Raw genomic sequence first — 25,233 nt, forward strand, 5'->3', positions numbered from 1 at the left:
CCACTGAACTTTTTCCATGCAGTTCTCAGATCGCATTCACTTAGAAGATTCAATCCAATCATCCTTCTGGCAAAGAAGAATAAGAAATACGACGCTTGGAAAGACGATAGATAGATATAAGCTGAAAACAAATATTAATCATCGCCTTTTTTTCAAACGCAAGCAATTTTTGATGATATGTTTGTTTGTAATAAAGCTTTTGAAACATTCAATTGATTTTTCTCACTTGTCAATTTTTTATTGAATAACAATCTAAAAGAATATGAATAATTTCTTTATTAACAAAAGTCTAAAATTTTTCTGTTAAGAATCAGTGCTTCAATTGAAGATCGCGTTCAAGAAAAGAAAAATAATCAATGGATGCAATATGAATATAAAGAATTATGAAATCAGAAATCTAATTTCGTTACGTATCAAATAAAGGAATTATATTTATGATGCGAAAAATATTTCACATTAAAATAAGGAATAAATGGCTATTCTCGTTATTTCAACTAAGTTTTGCGAAATGGATGCATAATTAATTATAATGGTAATTATTTTTAAATATAATTTTTTTTCGTTTGTTGTGAATTTCGCATATCCTAAATATTAATTAAAATGGAATATATACTAAATGAATAAATACAAATTGACTTTATTTATTTTTCTAAAAAAAACAATTGTGCATTCTCAATGGAAAAAAAAAGATGAAGGATTCGAGAATAATATAAGATGAGTTTTCAAGTGTCTTTTTATTTTAAAAAAAATGCATTCAACTCAACAAGAAAAAGATTGATTTTTCAGCGAGTTTTAAGTTGTTTTAACAAAAAAATAGGATTTGAACAAAAATTTTTCACAAAAAAAACAAGTTAATGTTTTCAGGAATTATCCACATGTCAATAATGATTTAAAATTGAAGAATATCAGAAATTGTTAAAATTTATCTTATTTAAAAAAATTGGAACTGTTGTATACAAAAAAATTCAAATTATATATGCAACCATAAAAAACAATAATGATGATACGTTTTATGCTTGTGTAGATCTTTTATTGTTTTGAGAAAAGAACATTAAATTTAATGTTATTCACATTTGTGTTATCCTATATAGTGCTCTCTTCTTATTCTGATGGACCAACTGAAAAGTTTGTTAAAAGTCAAGCAACAGGAGGAGATGGATCAGAAGGGCAACCATTTGGCTCAATTAATGATGCATATACTTCATTTACCGATCCAAATACGGAAGGTTTCGTCATAACAATAATTAAGGAAGAAGACGAAGCACCAAAGTTGAAACCAAATCCGATAACTTTAAGTATGGATTATCAAATTACAATTAAAGGTCAAATAACTGATGAACAGAATCCAGAGAAAATTTCAATTGATTGTTCATCAACTGTTGGAAATGATCTGTTAAAATGTGAGAAAACCGTTTCATTCGCGAGTTTGAAGTTCGTTTATAAAGCAACACTTGGAACTTCAACTGGCACATTATCATTAATTCATGCAGTTTCCACTGGGGACACTCCTGCAGTATTACCAGTGCTCTCAATAATTAGTTGTGAGTTTGATCGACCTACTGAAGAAACAAGTATTCATCTAGTAAAAGCGGATGCAGGAACTGTAAACATGGTTTCAGTTGTTTCCAACGACAATACTAAAACTGCAAAGTTTTCAGTTACACCCTTTTTGCTTGAAGGAGTTTCGTCTGTTTCAATGACAGGGTGTGGATTTGGAAAAATGGAATCCAGTGCAAGTGCTGTCGTGATAATCAAAAATACAAAAAAAATTCAGGTTACGTTGGACACATGCACATTCACAGAATGCAAATCAACAGTAGCTGCAGCTAGTGAAACAAGCGGAGCACTTTATGTTGAAAGTGACGCAACAGATAGTGAATTCACAATTGGAAATACAGGAGCAACAACATTCACTTCATGCACCTGCGAACATGGCAAATCAGGAGCAATATATTTGAATATGAAAAATATTGCAGATGCAGAAAAATTGAAATGGCCCGGAACAGAAACTAATTTAGTTTTTACAACTTGCACTATTGGAGCTGCAGATGCATCTAAAAATACATCTATATATTTGTACGTTCCAACAACTCTTCATGAAGGTATTGCAAATGCTATGAAAGCGAGTTTTGCTGCAAAATACGATCGAGTGGCACACAAAGATTATATAATGGCAAGAAAAACAGAAACAGAAAATATTGATCTTGTTTCAGAATATATTAATCCAGAACCAAAGCAGGTGAAAACTTTTTATGTCAAAAGTGGGGCAGCTGAAGGAGATGGATCAGATACAAAACCATGGGCCAACATAAAAGAAGCCTATGATCATTTTACTGAAGCAAGCGAAGGAGGTTACTGCATTGAGATCATGAAAACTGATGGACAAGGTGAGGCATTGGTTGCAGAGGTGAATACATTTAACAAAGCAACAGGGGTGACAATTGAGGGGTATCTTGATAATGCTCAGTCTGAAAAGGCTGTGGAAGTTAATTGCGCATCTAGAAAAGGTACTGAAGGAAAAGACTTGTTCACGTGCAAGAAAGCTGTTTCATTCAAAAAGTTGAAAATGACGTTCCCATTGACATTTGAGAAAAAGGTAGCAGCAATGTCAAATGATGGAACATTGGCACTTATTCATGCTGATTCGGAATCAACATCTCTGGCCATTGACACTTGCGAATTTGTGAGAGCACCAAAGGAGACAGGAAAAGATTACATTGCTAATATTCACGTTGTGAATGTGGATGCTGGAGCTGTTTCAATGAACGATGTTAAATGTACTGGTGCAGAAGAATTGACATTTTCAGTCACACCATTCAAAGTTGAGGGAGTGACCTCTGTTTCATTAACCTTGCTGAACATTGAAAAGTTGAATTCCAAACAAAGTGCTGTGATGAAAGTTGTGGGAAAAGCTGATGAAGTTGTCACAGTTGTGATTGACAGATGCACATTTTCAAATTGCATTTCAAGTGATGAATCCACAGCAACAAGCGGAGCATTGCATGTTGAATGTGAAAACAAAGGGAGCAAATTTTCAGTGAAAGATAAAAGTGCAACATCATTTTCATCATGCAGTTGCACAAAAGGAAAATCAGGTGCTTTGTATCTGAAAATGGCAAATATTGAAAAAGCAAATCAACTGTCATGGCCCGAAACAAAAACTGATGATAATTTTAAATTCACTACTTGCACAGCAGGTGAAGGAGATAACGAAAAGAGTACAGGAATATATTTGGATGTGCCAGTTGCCCTTCATAAAGATATTGCAGACACAATGAAAGCGGGATTTGCAACAGGATATGTCCGAGGAACAAATGACTGGAATATTGTTGCCAACAGTGAAGATGGAGATGTTGACTTCACTTCAAAATACTTCAATCCAGCAATTGCATATGTGAAGAAAGATGGAAGTGGAAATGGAGAAACATATGAAACTCCAATGGGAAGCATTATAAACGCGTATAACGGATTAGTGGCAAAGCCAAGCATCTCTGGATATGTCATCAAAGTTATCAAGGAAGAAGATGATAAAAAGATTCTGAAAGCTGAAGCTGTAACATTCCTAAAAGAAGTTACGATTGTTGGTGTGACACAAGTTCAAGAAAAAGGTTCCGAAACGAAAAAAGAAGTTGAGGCAGAAGCCAGCCTTGATTGTGATGCCAAGAATGGAGGTGATTTATTCACATGCAAAAATAAAGTTGAGTTCAGGGGTGTTTCATTTTTGTATCCGTTATCATTGGATAAACCTAAGAATTCAAATGATGATCCAGTTATTAATTCATTGATTGTTGCAGAAGGTGCAGATGCAAAGTTGAACATTGTGAACTGCAAATTTGTCAAATCAAAAACAGAAACATCATCAAATGATGGTGAAGAAACAGTTGGAATCCATCTTGTGAAAGTGAGTGCAGGAACGTTGACAATGAACACTGTTGAATTCAAAGAAGCTAATGAAGTGAAATTCCAAAAGTCAATGTTTGTTATTAATGGTGCTTCTTCAGTCAAATTAGATAAAGTTGATATCGAGAAAGTGAGTGTGGTTGATGAGGCAGCAATTATCATGCAGGATGCCACTGATAAAGTTTCGAGTGTTAAAATAGAAGGACTGAGCATGAACGAGGTGAAATCAGAAAAGGGATTGTCAGCAGGTGTTAAGATCAAGATGGTTGATAGTGGTTCAAATGTTGAAATGGGAAAAGATAAGAAATGTTCATTCAAATCGTGTGTTGCAACAGCAGGTAATGCAGGAGCAATTACCATTGAGATGAAAAAAGCAGTTGATCATTTGAAACTTCCGGGTGAAGGCAAGCTTGAGTTAGGTGACAACAAAGGGAAAGATTCATCAGTTGCATCGTTGTGCATTATTGCTGAAGACTTTGATGACTTCTGCAAGAAGGAAGGTGCGTTTGAGTTTGCAAAGAATTACAACGATGATAACAAAGGATGGATCGTGGGAGCAAAAGATGAAAAATCTGATCTTGAAGATGTGTATGAGAAATACTTGAAGAAAGAGGAGCCGAAAGAGGAGCCAGAACCTGAAAAGAAGAAGTCAAATGCAGGAACAATTGTTGCAATTGTTGTTCCTATTGTGGTTGTGGTGATTGTTGTGGTTGTGGTGATTATTGTAATTGTTGTAGTCAGGAAGAAGAGGTCTCGCAACTAAAAAAAAAGAAAAGTCAGAACATTAATTGTTGCTGATCCACAATAATAAAAAAGTTTAAAGATTATATTTTCATTTTCCTTTTTTTTTAATTAAGTTAAACCCGTGATGCTGATGTTTTGATTTTTATTAAGCTTGTTTGTTGATTACAAACATGCAATCTTCTATCTATTTCCTTCTTTTCTTTTCTTTTCTTTTCCTTTATCTTTTCATAATAAAGTTTTATTGATTTTTATTTTGTGGCACAATGCCATACACTATCATCATCATCCAGGCTGTTATCAGTCTTTGATGAATATATTAGCTAAAGTTTTCAATAATTTTTTATTATTTGAAATCCTTTTTGACTTATCGTGCATTTGTCGTTCAATGAAAAAGTTTGTGCTTTTCAAATAAACTTTTCACCATTGTTGATAAATATTAATGAATATAGAAAAACATTATTGCGATAAATTTTTTTTGAAGAAATATTAAATTTGATAATTGTTTATTGAAAATATATAGAATTAATTTCAAAAATAGATGTTCATTAATGATGAAAAAAAGTTATCAATTTGTTGCATTCGAAAATAATGTAAAAAACTGTTTTGTGAAAAGAGCAAATGATTTTTAATACAGTCTGTCCCAAAAAAATGTTGATCAGTCCTTTTTTAATGTCGATCATACCATCAACAATATTTGAAATGCCACCCAATATTGAAAATCGTTATTATTTCTGTGAGTATTTTTGTGATGAATTTTGCCTTTGTAGAGTTGTACGTGTTTATAACTTGCTCAGAAATTAATTAGAATTAATATGCCACCTGATATGGTTAGTTTTATGTTCTCTTTAACTAATAATTTTGTTATTAATTAAGTTTTTTTCAATTTTTATCGAATAATGCAGTATGAGACAAATTAAAAATAAAAAAGTCAACAAGGAATTTATGGATACGAGATTTATTTCGAAACGAAGTCTAATATTCTGCAAAAAATGAAAATATGAAACTGACCTTTCTCGCAACTCTGCGAAAGGAATGTTCATTTATAATTAATTATTTTTTAATTCTCTTCCAACATTTGACGATTAATTTGCATTTTCACATTTTTTTATGTGAATATCCGTATGTAATATTGTTGTAATTGCATTTTTGTGAGAACTTTATTTTGCTGGATCAAAGCGTTTATTGTTTTTATAGACCGTTGATAAGTTGAAATACTTTCTGTTAATATATATTCATGCTTTTTTTAGGATTATTTCTTCGCTATAAAGTTTTTTGTTTTATGTATATGTTTTCATGCAATTAACATCTTTTTAAAAAAGAATAAAACTTATATGTTGTGTTTATTTATATAAATAAAGAATTTATCCATAAAACAATGTTCTTATAAATACACGATCGTATTTTTATCAAGAATATATTTATCATTTCGTTTTTCTCAACAAATTCATTTGAGGTCAATTAGAAAAATCAAATCACAAGAAATCAATTGTATTAATAAAATCTTATGCGAAAATATGTGATTTGTTTGTTCAAAAGGATGTCAATACAAATCAAAACGATAAATAACAATATTTACTCAGTTCATTTCAATGAACTTTCCACAAGTCAAATAAAAACAAAAACTGCTTCAGAAACAAAATTTCCATTCAAAAAAATCGGAATTCTTCAAAATCATTCTCTTATAAGGCATCAATCGAGTGAAATTAACAATGCTGTAAATGAAAGTTGAAAAACAATATATGAAGCAGAAGAATAGGTAATACACAAACAACAAACACCATAAATTATGTCTACACCAAAAAAATAGCAAAAACTCAATGTTACAACCTAAAGAATGGATAAAAATTAACAGTTAAGCTCAAAAATGAAAAATATGGCACAATTTGTTTTTAATTAGCATGGTATGATCGACATTAAAAAAGGACAGATCAACATTTTTTTGGGACAGACTGTACAGTTTTATTTGCATAATTGTGATTTGATTGCCAACTTTATTTGTTTGAGTATTTCTTCTTTCTTCATATTCTTTCGGTGAGTCACTTGTTCATATCAAACTATTAAACAACTTTGTTTTTGAAAAAACAGACAAAACACTTTGATTTCAAATTGAAAGCAATCGTATGTAGGGATAAAAAATGAATATTTTAGGAAACTTGCATCCATACTTAATGCGATCAAAGTTGACTGACAATTCACAAAGGATTCGTAATTTATCCATTCACGATGCTTGCAATATTTAATTTTTATTCTCTTTTATTTTTCATTTTTTGATAATAATGCATGTCTCAAAAAACTGAAACAACTATTTGGCTCAAACTGTTTTGTTTCAAAATAAGCCATATTTTTCCGAAAGCGTTTATTGACAAATCACACACGTCCATTGCTGCCCTTTTAACAAGTAAGTTGTCTCACAGTTAATTGCTCCGGCAGTTTTTGAGTCCCTTCACACACACCAAGTGAACGAATTCTCCCAATTGTCTGTCTGATTCTGTCTCTCTGGTTTCGATGGATTCACCTCACTCCCGCTGATTGCAACATTCTCAGACAGATAGCACCTGACAAATGAGGTGTTCGAGGCTGACAAGGAAGATGAGGGGCTGTTCAGTGAGGGGACAATGCCCCCATCATAAACATCCCACACTGACACAAATTCACATCCACTCATCAGAAATGAGGTTTGGCTCAGCCCTTCACCCAATTGTCCTGTTTTCTGTGGATTTGTGGAGATGTTGAAGAAGGTCAGCTGGGTGAGAGATACAAGGCGTGTCAGGGGATGCGCCAGAAACGGGGCTGAAGACATACAAAAAGATGAGAAATCCGACTCACTCACCAATACACTCCCTCCTCCTCCACTTTCTTCTTCACTTTCTTCTCCTTTTCTGCCCCATCCTCCCTTCTCCTCCAAACAACCTCCCAAAATTCAATTCTTCTTCTATTCTTATCCAGCTCAATGAAATATAGGGTGATTTATAAACCCGAATATTTTTATAAACCCGGTTATTTTTTTTGTTCGTTGAAACAGAATAAATAGATTATAAAAATTAAAAAGGTAAAAATTTATATGTTTATTTTACTATTTCATGGCAGCACTAAATTTTTTTTGTTTCAATTTTAGTTTTTGATGAAGATCTGAGGAATTTTTAATTTATTTTCGATCATTTGTTTTGCTTGTTTTTAACCAACTCTCTTTTTCTGTCAATTTTTAAGTATAATGTCATAAAACATACATAACGAAGTTTTATTATTCGAAATGTTTTATGTTTTTATCTATTTTTTCTATTGTTTTTCACATTTCATCATTTTTGTCAAAAAATATAAAAAAATGAAAATTTTGAGATAAACAATATTTTTTACATATTAAAAATGATGTGCATGAAAAGAAAAAGATTTGTATAAAGTATTTACCGTGTCAAAAATTTGTGAAATGTTGTTGCTTTCATTACACAAATCAATTTATGAAAATGATAAAAATGCTTATTTCATATTAAACAAAACTTAAAATGACTAATTATTAAGAATACCAATGCATTATTATCTTATTTATACGTTATTGTTACATATAAATCTTGATATCAAAAAAAAACATAGATATTTTCATATTTTCATATTTTTAGACAAAAATGATGAAATGTGAAAAACAATAGAAAAAATAGATAAAAACATAAAACATTTCGAATAATAAAACTTCGTTATGTATGTTTTATGACATTATACTTAAAAATTGACAGAAAAAGAGAGTTGGTTAAAAACAAGCAAAACAAATGATCGAAAATAAATTAAAAATTCCTCAGATCTTCATCAAAAACTAAAATTGAAACAAAAAAAATTTAGTGCTGCCATGAAATAGTAAAATAAACATATAAATTTTTACCTTTTTAATTTTTATAATCTATTTATTCTGTTTCAACGAACAAAAAAAATAACCGGGTTTATAAAAATGTTCGGGTTTATAAATCACCCCATCTCAATAACCCTGGAAATTAATTCATTTATTCTGTCTCTTTTGCTAGTCATTTTAATTTTCTTTGGATAATTGAGCATTTTTAATTAAATTAAAGAGGTTAGCAATGATCGAATAAAGCTATCAACATAAAATGTTGAGAAATGCTCTTCTTTTTCTCACTTTTTTTGGCATTTCACAAATTTCTTGCTCCTGTTTTTTGAAAAAGAAAACAGCTAATATTTAAATGATAAAATTAGTGAATGATGAAAAACTATCATATGGTTAGTTATTTTTCATGGTATAAAAAGAAAAATCAAGTCTTTTCAAAAAATATTTTCATTAAGGGACTGGTTGATTGGAAAAATAAAAGTGATGAATGTATAAACACTTTTTTTTAATAAAATTAAAATTAAATATTTGTTGTTTTGAATTAAATTATAATCATTATTATTATTATTTTCATATTTTCAAAAGAATTTTGAAAAAATATCCAAAAAATGTTGAAAATTCAGCATACAACCAAAACACTCGTTCTATCTTCTATAAAACATGATGCAAATGGCACTCTGCAGATAGCAAATCAATTTTTTTAAACAATAGTATGTTCAATAATGTTCTTGGAAAGAAATTTGAAATAGACACTGAAATACAAAATTCTTGGTTTAAAACAAACATTTTTCAATTATGAACTGAGAAAAATATTATTGTAATACAAGATATTTGTCAACTAAACAACTGTTTGTTGTTGATTTTTGTTTTAAACAGCAATTTAATTCTCAAAACAAGTTGTATTGATCAATTGATCAAAGTTAAAGAAAAAAATAACAAGAAAATATTACTGAAAAGAAAGAAATTCCTGTATTTCTGTTTCTAATCTTTCAAAATGTTTTGCTGCATAGCCACCTTCATTCTTCTCCATCATCTTCCTCATTGGAATCGCCTTCTTTGAAATCTGAGTTCGTCTTTGGAAGCGTTGCTTCTTTTCCATGTTGACTCCACCAACGCCACTTGCATTTGTGATCTTGCTGGGAGCAGAAGGGCGTGTGACTCTCGACCACTGCACCCTCTCCTCTTCATCCTTATCGCATCCGTCTCTGCATCCACTTCAGCTAAACTTGAATCCCTCTCAGTCTCCTCCTCTTTACTCGCTTGCAATTCCCTCGTGGCCATCTGCCCACCTGCTCTGGATGGCTCCACTTCTCTGGCTGGCTTGGCTGCCACAGATCAAAGAACAATAATCGTTTTTCACTCTTCCAATAACACCAATATTGTGTGTTCAGAGAAATAAGAGGATTATGCTTGTGTTTATTTGTTGCGTAAGCGAAGAATCGACCAAGGGTGGATCCGATATTCAGTGCCTCGAATGATACAAATCGCCACTGCGCATATCCTCCTGCATCCTCACACAGCGCATCTGCTCCCACACAGCCAGCAAAGGCGATGGTCTCTTCATTGACTGCTTCCGCCCTGTTGGTGCCCTTCCCATCTTCTTCTCCATCATCAACCTCCGCTTTTCATTGAACTAATCCTTCGCGGAAAAGTACCTTTTTCTCCGCTGCTCTAACACTCTATATCAAATTAATGGAATTATCCTTTCCATCATCGTTACAAAGACCTCTTTCGCAAAAATCTCCTTCGTCTACAGCTTTGAATTCTCCCGTTCCGGCTCCCTTCGAAGTCAATATCCTCCCCTTTATCATTTTCTTTTGCATTCAACAGATTTTCACTTGCAAGGACACTGGCTCCTCTGTCCGCCAGAGTGGCTAACCGCTGTCCCCTGCGCCTTCCTCTCCACAGTCGTACACCACATCTCCCCTTCCATCGACAACATCCTCTGGATCTGCTGCTCCTCCTTCTTCGAGGCTCTGACCTCCCTTGCAAACATCCGAGTAGAGTTTGTCTCGGGGAGTTTTGTCTCCGTTCTTTTGAACACTATCAGTTAGCTACAGATGCATTTTTCAATGGCTGTATCATCCTTAAAGTTATTCCTCCCTCTATTCCTCCCTTCGCATTCCCCCTCTTTTCTCTTTCTTTCCAACCTTCTCTTCTTCCTTCTCTCTCATCCTCCTTGCCCAGATCTCATCCTCTCTGACTTCCAGTCCTTTTATTCCTTTCTCAGCTAACCTCAGCTCCTGAGGATATTTCTGTTTGCAATCCAAAATCCCTTCTTCTTCATAGCACACAAGCTTCTCAATGCACCATCCATCAACAGGCAGAAGCAATACGTTGTCTTCCGTTGTGCTTCTCCGCCGGCATGTCTCAGCACATCCGACCCAGTGGTGGAGAAGAGAAGGAAGGTAGAAATGGAGCGAGCACTGTATATCTTGAAGAACAGAAGAAGAAGAGGAAGACGAAGAAGAAGAAGAATCTTCTATGCTTATTTGCTGTGTCTGTAAGTATTCTTTGCTTTTCTCAAGATATTCGTCAAGCAGTAAGTTTTTCTGCAAAGGAGCTAAAGCAAAAGCGGAATCAATTCTCAAATCAAACATCCAAAAACGCCTTCGCATTTTCACTTCGCTTTTGCTCAGAATGTTTTCGTTCTTTTGAAATACAACTCTCTTCTTCATCTTCTCCTTTTGTTGTTCTTTTGAAAATGACAAAGTTTTCTGAAATTTCATCTTCTCCTTCTTCAACAGTCAAAAATGAATTTTTATTCAGAAGCGCATATGCAAAACTTCCAAATGGAAAAACTTGCCTAAAAAGATACAGAACATATCGAATTTGAAAAACCTTCATTCACCAAACAATAAGAGGAGATTCAACATTCTCCTTCATCCACACCTTCCTCTGCTTCACTCCGCTTTTGAAGTTCGATTCGCTTCTTTCAATCTTCTTATTCTTCTGATACGAAACAAACTCTTCTTTCTTTTTCTCAACCTGCTCCAGTGCCTTCTTCTGCTCATCTTCTAGCTTTGACCGCTTTTTCTTTGAGTTTTCTTTCTCTTCTTCCAGAAGCTCCTCTCTATCATTCTCTGCGTCTTCCTTCTCCTTCTTCTCCATCTTCTGCTGTATCGCTTTCTCCTCTTCAATTCTGTCGATGCGGCTTGGAATGGCTGACAATTTTGGCTCAGGAAAGCACAGTGAAGAAGTCGGAACGGACGGTGTGAGGCAGAAGAAAGCGAAGAAGGAAGAGAGGAAGAAGGAACAGGATGCCACATTTGATGGGTGAAAGTCGGGGTATTGGTGGAAAAAGGAGATAAAGAGCACGTTGAAAGAGGAGGCGAAAGTGATAATGGTGAAGAAGGCAAAGCATTGACAATCTGATTGTTATCAGATGAAATTGGTGTGGATGACGAAGAAGGAGATAAGATGATGATAAAGATAAGGAAGAAAAAGAGAAAGATGCTGCTGGAGTTTGCTGGGGTGTTGACTGAAGAGTCTGATTTGGTCCATTTAACGTTGTGTTAACAGCATTTTGATGGTAAAAAGGCAAGCTTATAATTCTTTCTGCTTCTCTTTCTCTTTCTTCTCTCAGCTTCTTTTCTTTTATTCGCCTCAATCTTTCGTCAAATTACATTCTCGCCTTCGTTTATTGCTCCTTTCACGCTATCCCATCTTTCACTTCCTCCTCAAACAACTTGTCATCTAAAAGCGCAATGTGACAAACAATTATCAGAGTCTGCATCCTTTCGCTTATCAGCGACGAATACAGCGAAAGAAAATCTGTATTCTTTTTCTCCTCTTTCCTCCTCTTCATCCCTTCCAGCGTCGCAAGAAGGCTGCTTCGTGGAGCCTTTGTGGGTTTTCTGGCACTTTGTGGAGAAATAAATGAAGAAATCCGAGGGGAAGATGAAGCAGATGCCTGTGATTGAGAAATAGATGAGGTTAATGCTTTGTTTGTAGTTGTTTTCTTTAACCAGAAGAAATAATCTTCGTCTTCTTGGAATAGAACCATGTCATCTTTGCTGCATTTCTTCCCTTTCGCTGTCATTTTGGATTCATCCTTTGGATCCCGGAAAACCGTCTTGCTACTCCGAGACGAGGAAGAAGAGGTTGAAGAAGAAGAAGATGATGATGATAAAATCACTGAAGACGTATCACAAGCGCACATGCTTTCTTCAAGCTGATTTCGATACTTTTGACTAGCTGCCATATAGCACTCTCATCTCGCTTTTCCTTCTCTCTTCGTTCTCTTCGTACTCCACAGAAAATAGTCCATCTCCTCTTTAGCACCTTCTCATTGAATTCGCATTGCCCACCTCTGCTTATCTTCATTGTGAAATGAAACCCAAATAGTCTTTGTATGTCACTAATTTTCCATATAACAGCCATTTCAGCAGGAAGGAATAACAAGAGATGTTCTGCCTTAATCAATTGACTCCAAATGTATCATTCTATCAACTCTTCTATTTGAAGTTCCATCTTTCTCTGTCTTTTAATATTTCTCATGTTCAATTCTTTTTTATTTTTTATCATTCAATCGTTAGTTCTTTCTCATTCAAATTCTTCATTTTCTTCCTGTTGACTTCTCTTTCCTTTCTTCCCAGCAGCTGCCTGAAGAACTCCTCCTCAAACAAAAGGGCATCCGCATAGCAGTAGAATGGCGGATGAAAAGGTGGAGTCATTGAAGAAAAAGAACACCACGTGGTGAATGGATGGGCGTGTGACAAAAAGAAGGTGCGTATTTTGATGAGAGCGGGAGTGGAGAAAGAGGCAGTAGAGATGAGGGCGGAGGCGGTAGATGGACAGAGGATTAGAAGAAGAGAGAGAGGATAAGGAAGTGTTTGCGCGATTGAACCGCAGCTTGGTTCACTGCAGTCAAAGGAAGTTTTCACAGAGGCAGCTGAAGAAGAAGTCGATAAAGATGTTGCTGTTGGGTTTGAAAAAAACAGAAGTGGAACATGTTGATGATGAAAAGAAAGAAGATGCATTTAAAGTCATTTCAAATGTTGTTGTTTGAGCATTTGCTGCTTGAAAAATCTGTCTGTTTTTGTGGAAATTTGGATGATTCGTGATTGTGGGGACAATCATCCCTCCTCTCTCTTTCCTCTCCCGCTCATCTTCTCCTCTTTCTTTCCTCAAAGTTTACAAGTCCAAAAAATCATATCGAGTACCTGAAATTTCATAGCTCAGTTCGTTTTGTCTTCCTTCTCCCTTAAAAGACGAAGCAAAAACAGGAGAATGGAACGCCAGTGAAAAACAAGGTGATGAATTTTCAGTCAATTCTTGTTCTTCCATCGCATATTAATCTTTGCTGTTTTATCTTTGTTCTCCGTCAGCTTCTTCAGCTTCTCTCTTTCTGAGATCAGATCCTCCAGCGACTCAAAGTTGATGTCCATTTCTCTGCCGGACTTCACTCCACAAACATAATTGAATGAGACATAGTTGTTGAAGTGAATAAGACATTTTGTGTATAAATCGGTGATTGTGCTGTTGAAGAAGCAGAAGGAGGAGAATGCAGAGAAGATGGAGAAGGTGGAGAAGGTGGAGTATACTGCATGGCTGTGGTGCAATCGGAATAAGTCATATTTGAAAATCTCAGCAAATAGGAAAAAGTGAAATCCTCGTGATGCAAAAGAAGAATATTAAATCGCATCAGTGTTGTGGATGAATGAAATGTTGAAGCTTCAAACTGGTGCATGATTGAAATAGTTAAATTTCAAATGACTAAGAAGAATAAGAGTATGAAGACTCAAATTCTATTTGATATTTGACGTCTGTTATCTGCTTTCAATGTCCATTATATTGAATTTGAAATAAGATAACTGTCCCATCAGAAAATGAAAGCGGTCCTTTGAATTAAAACTCTATGTTGAAAAACAAGCAGTATCAGTCGTGTTTCTGAAAGATCCCATATTACTCTTCACATTTATGCTGATAATCAATTCACGAACTTGTACGTCTTCATAGGAAATTTTCATTCAGACTACAATTATTCGAAGCTTTTTTAAATGGAAATAAATAATGTGAATATGGTTCGAAATCATAAATAGGATTGTTCATTGATCGGAAAAAAATTTTACAAAAAATAAACCAATATATTTTTTGACTCAACAAAATACAAAAAACATGAAAAACATTGAATTTTCATTGAGATATTCAATTTGAAATATTTTCATGAAAATTCAATGTTTTTCATGTTTTTTGTATTTTGTTGAGTCAAAAAATATATAGGTTTATTTTTTGTTAAATTTTTTTCCGATCAATGAATAATCCTATTACTGTCTGTATGTAATTAATGTTGATCTGTCCGAAAATAATGTTGATCATACCATCAACAGTATTAAAATCGAACACCCAATATTGAATGATGCGAGAATTGTTGCTCAATTCTAAGTTTCTCACGTGTTTTTTGAAATGTTGATTGTGTTCTTAAATTATCAAGTAATGGATTAGGAAAGGTTTACTAATTGTTATTCATTTCATTTCGTTGCATTTATCAATAAATTTAATTTGTAATTCTATTTCTTTTTTTTATCTTGCAAACAAAGCAGAATTTATGAAATAACGAAAGATAACAAATGAGAAGTTGACAAAGCAAGCGTTTATCACAAAATTGAAGTCAAGTATTTTGAAAAATGAGAAAATGTGTTTACGAATTTTCACAGAATAAATGCTGCAATAAATTCATGAAGTAGCAATTTCTTGAAGTTTGTTTCAGATGCGTTGTTTTTTAATTTTTCATATTCATCTTTTTTGAATGGAAAATCAATTGGAAAGGGGGTGAAAATAGAACTATTTCATTTGATTATCATAAAACATTATGAGGAAGTTTTTAATTTGAGTTGAGCAAAACACAAAACAGGCATTTGAGGCTATTCCATTTGAATGTTTTTTTCATCAGTTTTTTGTAATAATTGTTAAATATGATTCTTTTTTTTCAATCACTTTTTGTTACTTTGTAATAAAATTTTCCAGTATTTTATCGTGTTGTTTATGTTTATGTGTTGCATTTTAATTCGTTAAACAATGTTTGACATTTTCAGGATTTGATTTTTATTAAGCATTTATTTCATGTTTCATTTTTTGTTGAAAAGCTTAAAAGAGTAGATTTAAACGATAATTAACAAATAATTAATTGCGTTATCATTTTCTGATGCAATTGCTTTGGTCATAGTTGTTTGAAATGAATTCAATGAAAACAAAATTCAAACAAAAATCATGAAAGATTTTTTTTTTCAAAAAATAGAATATTCATAAAAACTAAACAGTTTAAGTTGTCGGAATCAAAATTCAATTCGTGAAACGAGTTCAGATTCACGAGCTCTTTCTAATTAGATTGATAACTAGATAGATTGATAATTACCAAATATTCTGTTAAAGAACAATATAACCTTTGAATAAACAATTTGAAAACAAAAAACAAACAACGTGAATCACACCTATTAGCCCTGGGTGACGTGGTGACTTATAACGTGACATTTACGATTTTTGACGAACGTGACAAAATTTTCCACGTCACAAAGCAAAACCAACATTATTGTTTTATTGTTTCTAAAAAATAAATATTTTCCGATCTATTTTTATTTGAAAATTGAGAAAATAAAATTTTCCTTTATATATTTTTTACTGACGTTTAAGCGGCAATCGGAATTTTGACGCGTAACTGAAGTCACTGAAGTCAATGACTTCACTTCAGTTCAATAATTTGAAAAAGTGTAAAGAATGAGCAAAAGAACAAAATGAACCGGTCAAAGAAAAAGAAAGTTTTGATTTTATTATTCTGAAAAAACAACCATAAATTTTCTTATTATATAAGATTATTCAACTATTTAAATGAAAGAGGCAATGACAAATCTGTAAAATCCACAAAATAATGCTATTTATCGTTTTTCACACTGATGCAAACAACGGAATGAAGAATATTGACAAGGTTTGAATTGCACATCAATTTTAAAATAAAATTTATATCATTTTTGTAATAATTCATATTCAAAATGTTTATCAATTTTGTTTGGCGTATCTATGTCATTCAAAATTTTCATTAGAAAATTTGAGCATTTTAAAATGCTTCCATATCAACAGATAAAAAAATCGATTGCATAAACGTTTCGCACTTTACACACATATTAAAGAATGATAATAACGGATTTTCCTTCAATGATTAGCGAAATATAAACTGAGTCTTTACAAGAAGTTATTGAAATTGTCAAATGCAGATATTCAGGATGTGCAGCATTGCTATTTGAAAATTATTGATGTAAATTAGCACATAAGATTAGGAATCTTTGAATGAAACAAATGATTCACGTTTCATTCCCAGACATTTGAGATGTGTTGTATAAATATAATAAAGCTAATGGCAATTTCTTTTCTCATCAGAATTACAACTTTTCATTTATAGAACAAGGTTTTTCTAATTCGAACTTTTTTTGAAACTTCTGATTATTTGTTTATATTTTTTGCGATTTAGTTTTATTCAATATCGACTTCTCTCTTCTGAGGTTGTTTGATATTTGGGTAATTGAAGCGGAATAATTGAGAAGGTGAGATGAACTTTAACTTGAAAAAGAAATGGATGAAATACAGATTGGAGCAACGAGAAAAGGAGATATTATCCATTTTTTAATGACTGATATTCAAATTAGTTATTCAAAAAAGATTTGGGTGATTATTTTTGAAATCATAACTTTTTTCGGGGTGTTTATCATTATGAAAATTCATTGTCATTTGCTAAATAGTTTTTATTAGTATTTTAATTGTTTTTAATCGTTTCAAAAGTCAAAGTTTGACTTGAAAAAAAACAGAAGAGGCGTCTTGAAATGAATCATTTTCATTTCAGAGTTCATTTGTGAATATTCTTGACAAAAATTCAAACCAAAATTTTTGACATAAAAAATTTGGTTTCAAAAATAATTACCCATTTTCACAAAAGAAAATCGGAAAATGAAAATGTCTAAAGGATAAGTCCATTTTTGTCTATTCACATCATTTAGAAAAAGCAAATTATAAATTGAACATAATAGAATAAAACATTAAAAGATTCCTTGTTTTCAATTTTGAGAAATAAAAAAAAGGAAGAGTGAAAGATAAAAAAATGTCTCTATTCATCATTCATTCATAAAATTATCAATTAAAATAAACGAAAAAACAAAATCATCAAATTTTATCAGAAAAAATTCAAATGTTGCATAAAATTAAATGAAAATATTTTCATATTTTTCTTTTTCTTTCTTTTCAAATATTTCCCTTTTTCTTTTTCCATTTCATTAACCATCTTTCCTTTCAATCGCCTTGAAACCGAATTTGAAAAATCTCAAGCCATCATATGTAATTCTGTCATTCTGCTTTTGTTTATGAATCTCCTCAAAAACAATATCAATGGATCTTCCTTTCAACAAGACAAAAATTTCTTAAGCTCTGTTATTCAAAGCTGCTTCAATCAAAAAATACATTGACTGAAAATATCTCTGAAATAATCCCTTGATGCTCGATGCACCTGGACAATGCTGTTGAAAAGCCAAACAAATTCTTCATTTCGCAATCGACAATAGCAGAAATTAATTACTAACATTTCAATTTATCTCATTAAAAGAAGCACTTTTTTGACTTCTCTTCCTCTTTTCTCCTCCTTTCTCGTCCAAACAACAAATCTTGCAAATTCTTCCAGTTCTCTTTTTATTTCTCTTTAGAAATGCAGATAATTCACAATTACATATTCCAAACTTTTGTCGTTGTCAAATATTTTTTATCAATAACTTCAACTTGTGTAAACTGTATCTTTTATGATTGCATTCAACAAGTTTGCTTTTTCGGCAAAATATTATCTATGTGACAGTCGAATCGCGTGAAATGATTAACATAAATTTTCTTATTTGTTGCTTCTAATGTTTATAAAATTACGATTATTGAACGACTCTCACTCTTTATCGATCTTTATTTTTTAATTGACAAAAAATATTATAATGGTTTGGATCAGCATGATGAATTGGTTGTTTCTTTATCTTTGAATGGAAAACGAAAAGCACCTTGCTAGTTCGTATGCGCATATTAATTTCCTATTTTAATTCATAATCTGTTTGTTATTTTTGAAAAATCATTTTGAACAAAGGAAACAGAAGTCAAGATCATAGTTTTCTTTGTTTTGTTGGAGATCGGCTTAAATAAAAATCAACAGCAAGCAAAATCGTTTGTTTATTTTTCAAATATTTATATTTATTCCTATTTAAAATAAATTTATTTGTTGTTAACAATTTTGTGCAAAAATAACATTTTCATTCAGAATAGCTGCAGTGGTACAGAAAGTTAACATGAAATCGAAGAAATGAATGCGCTGATTGATGAAATGAACAGAGCAGAATTTGTTACTGTTAGCACAATTGAAGTGCCCAACAAAATACACAAAATGATTGAGGAAAAGAAAATGGCAATGTGAAATGTGTGTTTATTATTAATGTTCTTTGGATTATATGATTCACTGGAAAATTATTTTATTTTAACATTTTATAATTTTCAGTTTAACGAAAAATTTAGAAAGATGACTTCAGAAGAAAATATTTTGAATAGTAAAGAATAAAACAAAAATCTGCTTATTGAACTCTGCGATTTCTTTTATTTTTTGTGAATGTTGATTTGGATTTTACATCAAATTACGGATTGTGCTTTCAGAAAGAGGTTTTGAAAAGAGAAAAATTCAATGAAACACAGAAAGAAGTGGAAATGGCATAACTGACTTTGAACAATATAAAGTCATGGGTGGTGTGATTCCTCTGTTTGCTTTTTGACCTCATTGAAAAAAGATATGATTTTCTTTTTTGAATATTTGATAGGATTGAAAAGCAAGAACTATCTCTGAGTGATCTCAGAAGGATTATTCACTTAAACAATGAACATCGAAATTTCACTTGCCTTGTTTATCAGCAAACTTGGATGTTTTTGATCTTCATATTTCATAGAGACAAAAGCCTGGAAGAAGTCATCGTGAATAAGAATCAATTTACGAGAGAGGTTGCAAGAGAATTAGAAGAGCTGGAAAGGTATGTGGATTGAAGATAAAAGAGGATGAATAACAAAGGAGAAGGAGAAGGAGATGGAGATGGAAAGGAAACAGAAGAAGAAGCAGCAGAGACGACAAGAGAGGCAGAAACAGAGGAACAAGAAAAGTGTGAGTCGAAGAAGTTCTGAGTGGAAAAGAGGAAGGAGACTTAATTGGACTTATCATTCAATGAAAAGATTGAAGAAGAAAAGGAAGTGGAGGAAGAGAAAGAAGAAGAAGAAGAGTTGAACGAATTTTGTGATTGATTCATTGCACATTATATTTGCAATGCTTTGAAGTTTTTTTTTTTTTTTTTTTTTTTTTTTTTTTTGTCTTTCTTTCTGTCTTTTCTTTATAAAAGGAGAATGAAATAGAAAAAAAGGTTGTTTTTGATCAATTTATGTTAAGAATGCTTGGAAATATATGTAAGTTTAATTATCAACACAAAATGGAATGAAATTGTTCTCTATTTATCATTGTTCTTCAAAATATAAAAACATTAATTGTTTGATTTTCTCATTTGTTATTGATAATATTTGAAATAAAAAAATCAATTAATTAACATCTCATTCTGAAAACCATGAAACAATTTCAACCACGCCTAATCAATTTTATTTCGAAATATTTCATTATCTTTTATCTAAAATGCAAAGTTCATCAAAAAAAGCGAAAACATCATTATCATTTTTGCATACATATTTAATATATTTTAAAACAAATTAAAGAAATAGCAGTGTCCAATAAGCAGATTTTTGTTTTATTCTTTACTATTCAAAATATTTTCTTCTGAAGTCATCTTTCTAAATTTTTCGTTAAACTGAAAATTATAAAATGTTAAAATAAAATAATTTTCCAGTGAATCATATAATCCAAAGAACATTAATAATAAACACACATTTCACATTGCCATTTTCTTTTCCTCAATCATTTTGTGTATTTTGTTGGGCACTTCAATTGTGCTAACAGTAACAAATTCTGCTCTGTTCATTTCATCAATCAGCGCATTCATTTCTTCGATTTCATGTTAACTTTCTGTACCACTGCAGCTATTCTGAATGAAAATGTTATTTTTGCACAAAATTGTTAACAACAAATAAATTTATTTTAAATAGGAATAAATATAAATATTTGAAAAATAAACAAACGATTTTGCTTGCTGTTGATTTTTATTTAAGCCGATCTCCAACAAAACAAAGAAAACTATGATCTTGACTTCTGTTTCCTTTGTTCAAAATGATTTTTCAAAAATAACAAACAGATTATGAATTAAAATAGGAAATTAATATGCGCATACGAACTAGCAAGGTGCTTTTCGTTTTCCATTCAAAGATAAAGAAACAACCAATTCATCATGCTGATCCAAACCATTATAATATTTTTTGTCAATTAAAAAATAAAGATCGATAAAGAGTGAGAGTCGTTCAATAATCGTAATTTTATAAACATTAGAAGCAACAAATAAGAAAATTTATGTTAATCATTTCACGCGATTCGACTGTCACATAGATAATATTTTGCCGCTTTTTCGATATTATAATCACAGAAAAAAGCGCAACGTTTGTTTTTCTTTTTGAACGGACAAAAAACCGAAAAAAAAATATTTGCTCACTTTCGACTTTCAATATTTTTGAATTTATCAATTTTCACACCATTTCATTGTGAATCTATAGGTTTTAACAAGTGAAACAAAAGAATTGCTCGATTTATATTTCACATAATGTTATTATGGGATATGATGATCAAATCAAATAATGAAGAATTTTTGTCAAAAGTTTATTTTTCTCTCAAATAAGACTAAGTTATTTAAACACAAATCACTATCTTATTTTTTTCTATTTTTTCTATTTTTTAAATATTATCTATATTTTCTATTTTTTTTTTTAGAAGTGGAAAACTGGTGACGGACGTGACAAATTTTGGTATATTCGCAGAGAACGGTGCAAAAAATTTCAAAGAAAAAATAATAAAAAACACGAAAAAAAGAGCTCTGGCAGGAGTCGAACCCCCGACCTTTGACCAACGGAATATCAATGCTCGAGGTAGCTACTGCTTACGCTACTCGAGCCAAAGCCAGCGTGTCAAATACCCGGGAATAATTCCCTTTTTAATCATTATTTTAGATCAATTAAAAATAAATCCCATTTTCATTTTAAAGAAAAATGTACTTTGTGAGTTTTCTTTCTTATATGAACAAGTTTGAGTGAAACAATTTGTAATTTAACAATTAATTTGAATGTATGTTATATTCTTTCTTTATTATTTTCGTCAACCTCTAATTCTTTAATTATTTCATTTTCATATTGTTCATTCTATTTTTCGATTAATCCAAACTAACGCAAGAATAATAGATGTAATTGTTCACCACAATTCATGTTAGAGAATGTGCAAATGATTTTTTATAAAAATCAACAAGTTTGTTTTGTTTAAATTGTTTTCATATCATTATTAAGTTTGGAATAAAATATTATCATTGTGTAAGAAATATTCTCTAATATAACTGTTTTTATTAATTTTCCGTTACGAATTCTTTCCAGTTGTAAGCAATCAAAAGTCTATACTGTAATGTGCTCATGTGGAAGTTGTAAATGCAATATACAATTATTTAGCCTATGTGATAACAAGTCTCTAAATCATTAACACGTTATTGTGCATGACACATCTGAACATCATCCCTCTCACCGGTTGTACACTCCTCGCTGCCCAACACCATTCAGCTGCCACCATCTGCTCCTCCACTTGCACCATCCACCCACCTTCCCTCACCAACAACCACCACCACCACCACTGCCCCCTCTTCCTCTCTGCCCATGCCTCCCTCGCCCTCACAAACTTCTCCCTCACCACCCACCAACCTGCCATCTTCTCCTTCCCCCTCTTCTCCGCCCCAAACAATCTCCTCCCAGATACCCACTCCCCAATCCCTGCCTCCTTCTCCATCTCCCACTCCTCTTTCTCCTCTTTCGTCTCCCTCATCCAGTCTTTCCTTTTCTTCTTCCATCTGTCCCTCTTCTTCACTCACCCCACCCACCTGCTATGATGACAGCCCCTCTTCCTTCGCACCTTTTGAGCAGTCAAACTCATCCAACTCTCCCTCTGCCTTCCTCAGCTCCCTCTCTGCGCATAAGTCTCTCTCTGTACATGCTGCTGCTTCTCCTCTCAGAAGATCTTCCGATTCTTATTCAGAAAGTGGACTGCAGCCAATCCCGCCAACACTTTAGGACAGAATTGAAGGCATTGACGTCACAGTGGCAGTGCTGGGTACACTCAGCGAGGTTGACGAGGCACGAAGTCCGGGGTTCAAGGAACGCACAAAACAGTTCGATTATTATTCTGTAAAGATCACAACACTTGCCTCTCTTTCAGTAGAAGATGGGCATTGCAGTGCAGATAAAACAAGTTATTCTTCTTCTTCATCATTCAAGACATCACCATCACATGCTTATAAACCAATTCGTGCTCAAACCTTTTCTTCACATCAGATTCAGAACTTGTGTGGCATCTCCAACAGCTCTCCAAACACAGGTGCATATGCAGCTGTCTCTGCCACAACTGCCCTGCCTCTGTCTGTCCTCCTCTCCTTCCCCTTCATCTGCCAGTCTGCCCTCTTCCCTCTCCTCTCTTTACTCACCAAGGACATCGAGCTGCTGGTCACTCCAATTCTTTCCTTTGCATCGCAGCTGAAGGAGAGCAGAGCAGACAAGACAGCCACGCAGCACGGCATGAATACCACAAACAACAGCTAGCCGCCCTCTCAGCTGCTCAGCAGTTTTGGCTGGATACTCAGCGGAGAACGCATTCGGAAGATCAGCGAGGCAGACACCGCAGCCCCATTGTCTCTGATGTCTACGATGATGGACGAAGGTATCATCACCAGCTTCCCACAGAATGTGTTCAATCTGCTGGTCGATGCAGTCAATCCGATCCCGTCTCTACTCACATTCCACAAGGTGATGACTTCTTTGGCACAGAAGAGGCTGGCGGGGTAAAGCAGTGCTTTGGGTTATCCACAGTCTGCATCATAATCTTATGTGTTGCTGGCTCCTGTAATGCCAACTTCTCCTTCATCTTCTTCCTCCACCACCTCATACTCATCATCCTCTTCTTCAGGTGTAGTTTCTCGTTCAGCTTCCACAGAGAAGTTAACAAACACTTCATCTAATAATACACACCCTCTTCTAAACTCTTCCTCCACATTGTCTGTCCCATTCGTCAGAGGAGCCACTTTTGTGAGCATCCGAGTACATCCACAAAGCCTCCCTCTTCTTCAAGTGAAAAAAACAACAGTTCTGGTATCTCCCCCCGCCCACTTCCAACGACCACACAGCTTTCACCTTATTCCTCTTCCTCATTTGCTAAGAATTCTGCATTCAACTCATCTCATCTCACTTATCTCCTCCCTCTTCAACCTCCTCTTGTCGACTTTGGGTGCCTGTTTGTTGTTGAGCAGTTCACCTTGTACGCTAAGCCCAGGCAGCATGTTACTGTGAAAACATCGCTGGAGCGGTGCGGGCAGTCGATGGAGGCGCGCATCACTGCCATGCACCGACGGGGCCACATGTTCAGTATGGAAAGGAGAAGAGGATTCAGAATTGCATGTGCTGCTTCATTAGACGGAAGAGTCGCATCGATGGGGATGTCTGTAGCAGCTGTGGTGAGCTTCGTGCCGGTGCTGAATGAGATTTTGGAAGGTGTAGCTGTGGGTGGGATGAATGTGGCACGTAGATCAGCACCGAAGACGTGCTCTTCTGCTTCTCTACCAATCTCTAAGGCAGCTTTCAACAGAGATGAAGATGAGGATGGAGATACATTGTTGGTAGACAAAGTGTCTTCAGATGATTGGAGATTGTCTGTTCCTGCAAGAGCACGCTCATCTTTATCTCCTTCTCCTCCAACTCCTCAGAAAACTTCCCTCAGCTCTTCCGTCAATTAGCTGGCTTTGCAGCTTCTGAACCCTTAAAATCTTTCTGTTACAAACCCAGTTTCATGCGCCAACGAAAAGTTGTCTTTATGAAATGTATTTATCATATTTATCTGTCACATTTCACTTTGCATAATTATGCAGAAAACCTGAACACTTCTTCAAGTTGAAAAATATAAATAATCGATTGGAATTTTCTTTCAAAAAAAGTTATAATATTTCTATTATGGAAACGAATAAAAGAACCTTAATCAAATCATTGTTGATATTCCCCCTTTGCTTAATTTTTGCGATGATGAAAAAATAGATGAATATTTGAAAAAGGAAGATAATGGAGAAGATTCAGGCCACAAAGCTGTCGAAGGAGAGAATGATTCAATAACGCTTGATAACCATGATATTGAAATCAATGCAGTCGACAGGGAAGAGAAGTTGCTTGAATTGTTGGATGCAATGGAATCGAAGAAGCTTAGGCCTACAGATTTATTCAAGAACGGATTAGTTACGAAAAGCAGCTTTTATCGTGCTGCAAAGGCAAGGAAGGAAGGAAGGGACATTTGCAGAATAGGAAGACCCCCAATTCTGAGCAAGCGAAGTAAAACTACATTCTTCTCAAAAATTAAAGACAAAATACAACTTGGTGCCTTTCCGTGTGCAAGATAAGTGAGAGACATAGTTGGATTTTTTTTTTTATTTTTTTGTTGATATCTTTTTGTAATAAGTTTATTACCTCATAAATACATAGCTGAAGATCAACACAAGCCAACTCCAAATTTTCGAGTGTACTGCACTTGGTAATATTCTATTATCAAT

General features: G+C 33.4%; 7 protein-coding genes across 7 annotated transcripts; 2 read left to right on the forward strand and 5 right to left on the reverse strand.

Annotated features, from left to right (window-relative positions):
* Nucleotides 1-1,060: 1,060 nt before the first annotated feature.
* Nucleotides 1,061-4,663, forward strand: MONOS_16450 (uncharacterized protein; the record flags this gene model as incomplete). The annotated part of the gene is made up of 1 exon (XM_067869358.1): nt 1,061-4,663. One exon carries the CDS (start codon nt 1,061-1,063, stop codon nt 4,661-4,663), a length of 3,603 nt encoding a protein of 1,200 aa, XP_067732385.1.
* Nucleotides 4,664-7,087: 2,424 nt separating this feature from the next.
* Nucleotides 7,088-7,444, reverse strand: MONOS_15529 (uncharacterized protein; the record flags this gene model as incomplete). The annotated part of the gene is made up of 1 exon (XM_067868412.1): nt 7,088-7,444. The coding sequence occupies one exon, from the start codon at nt 7,442-7,444 to the stop codon at nt 7,088-7,090; it is 357 nt and encodes a 118-aa protein (XP_067732386.1).
* A 2,070-nt stretch (nt 7,445-9,514) lies between these two features.
* On the reverse strand, nt 9,515-10,088 carry MONOS_15530 (uncharacterized protein; the record flags this gene model as incomplete). The annotated part of the gene is made up of 2 exons (XM_067868414.1): nt 9,515-9,801; nt 9,995-10,088. The coding sequence occupies 2 exons, from the start codon at nt 10,086-10,088 to the stop codon at nt 9,515-9,517; spliced, it is 381 nt and encodes a 126-aa protein (XP_067732387.1).
* A 262-nt stretch (nt 10,089-10,350) lies between these two features.
* MONOS_15531 (uncharacterized protein) lies at nt 10,351-11,587 on the reverse strand (the record flags this gene model as incomplete). Its single annotated transcript, XM_067868415.1, has 3 exons — nt 10,351-10,530; nt 10,627-11,214; nt 11,333-11,587. The coding sequence occupies 3 exons, from the start codon at nt 11,585-11,587 to the stop codon at nt 10,351-10,353; spliced, it is 1,023 nt and encodes a 340-aa protein (XP_067732388.1).
* Nucleotides 11,588-12,128: 541 nt separating this feature from the next.
* On the reverse strand, nt 12,129-12,680 carry MONOS_15532 (uncharacterized protein; the record flags this gene model as incomplete). Its single annotated transcript, XM_067868416.1, has 1 exon — nt 12,129-12,680. One exon carries the CDS (start codon nt 12,678-12,680, stop codon nt 12,129-12,131), a length of 552 nt encoding a protein of 183 aa, XP_067732389.1.
* A 9,532-nt stretch (nt 12,681-22,212) lies between these two features.
* Nucleotides 22,213-22,500, reverse strand: MONOS_4984 (uncharacterized protein; the record flags this gene model as incomplete). The annotated part of the gene is made up of 1 exon (XM_067875096.1): nt 22,213-22,500. The coding sequence occupies one exon, from the start codon at nt 22,498-22,500 to the stop codon at nt 22,213-22,215; it is 288 nt and encodes a 95-aa protein (XP_067732390.1).
* Nucleotides 22,501-22,937: 437 nt separating this feature from the next.
* On the forward strand, nt 22,938-24,432 carry MONOS_4983 (uncharacterized protein; the record flags this gene model as incomplete). The annotated part of the gene is made up of 3 exons (XM_067875095.1): nt 22,938-23,097; nt 23,180-23,511; nt 23,716-24,432. 3 exons carry the CDS (start codon nt 22,938-22,940, stop codon nt 24,430-24,432), a joined length of 1,209 nt encoding a protein of 402 aa, XP_067732391.1.
* Between the last annotated feature and the right edge of the window lie 801 nt (nt 24,433-25,233).

The sequence above is a fragment of the Monocercomonoides exilis genome, assembly GCF_001643675.1.
Source record: "Monocercomonoides exilis strain PA203 chromosome Unknown scaffold9-1957334, whole genome shotgun sequence".
NCBI classification, from domain to species: domain Eukaryota; phylum Preaxostyla; order Oxymonadida; family Polymastigidae; genus Monocercomonoides; species Monocercomonoides exilis.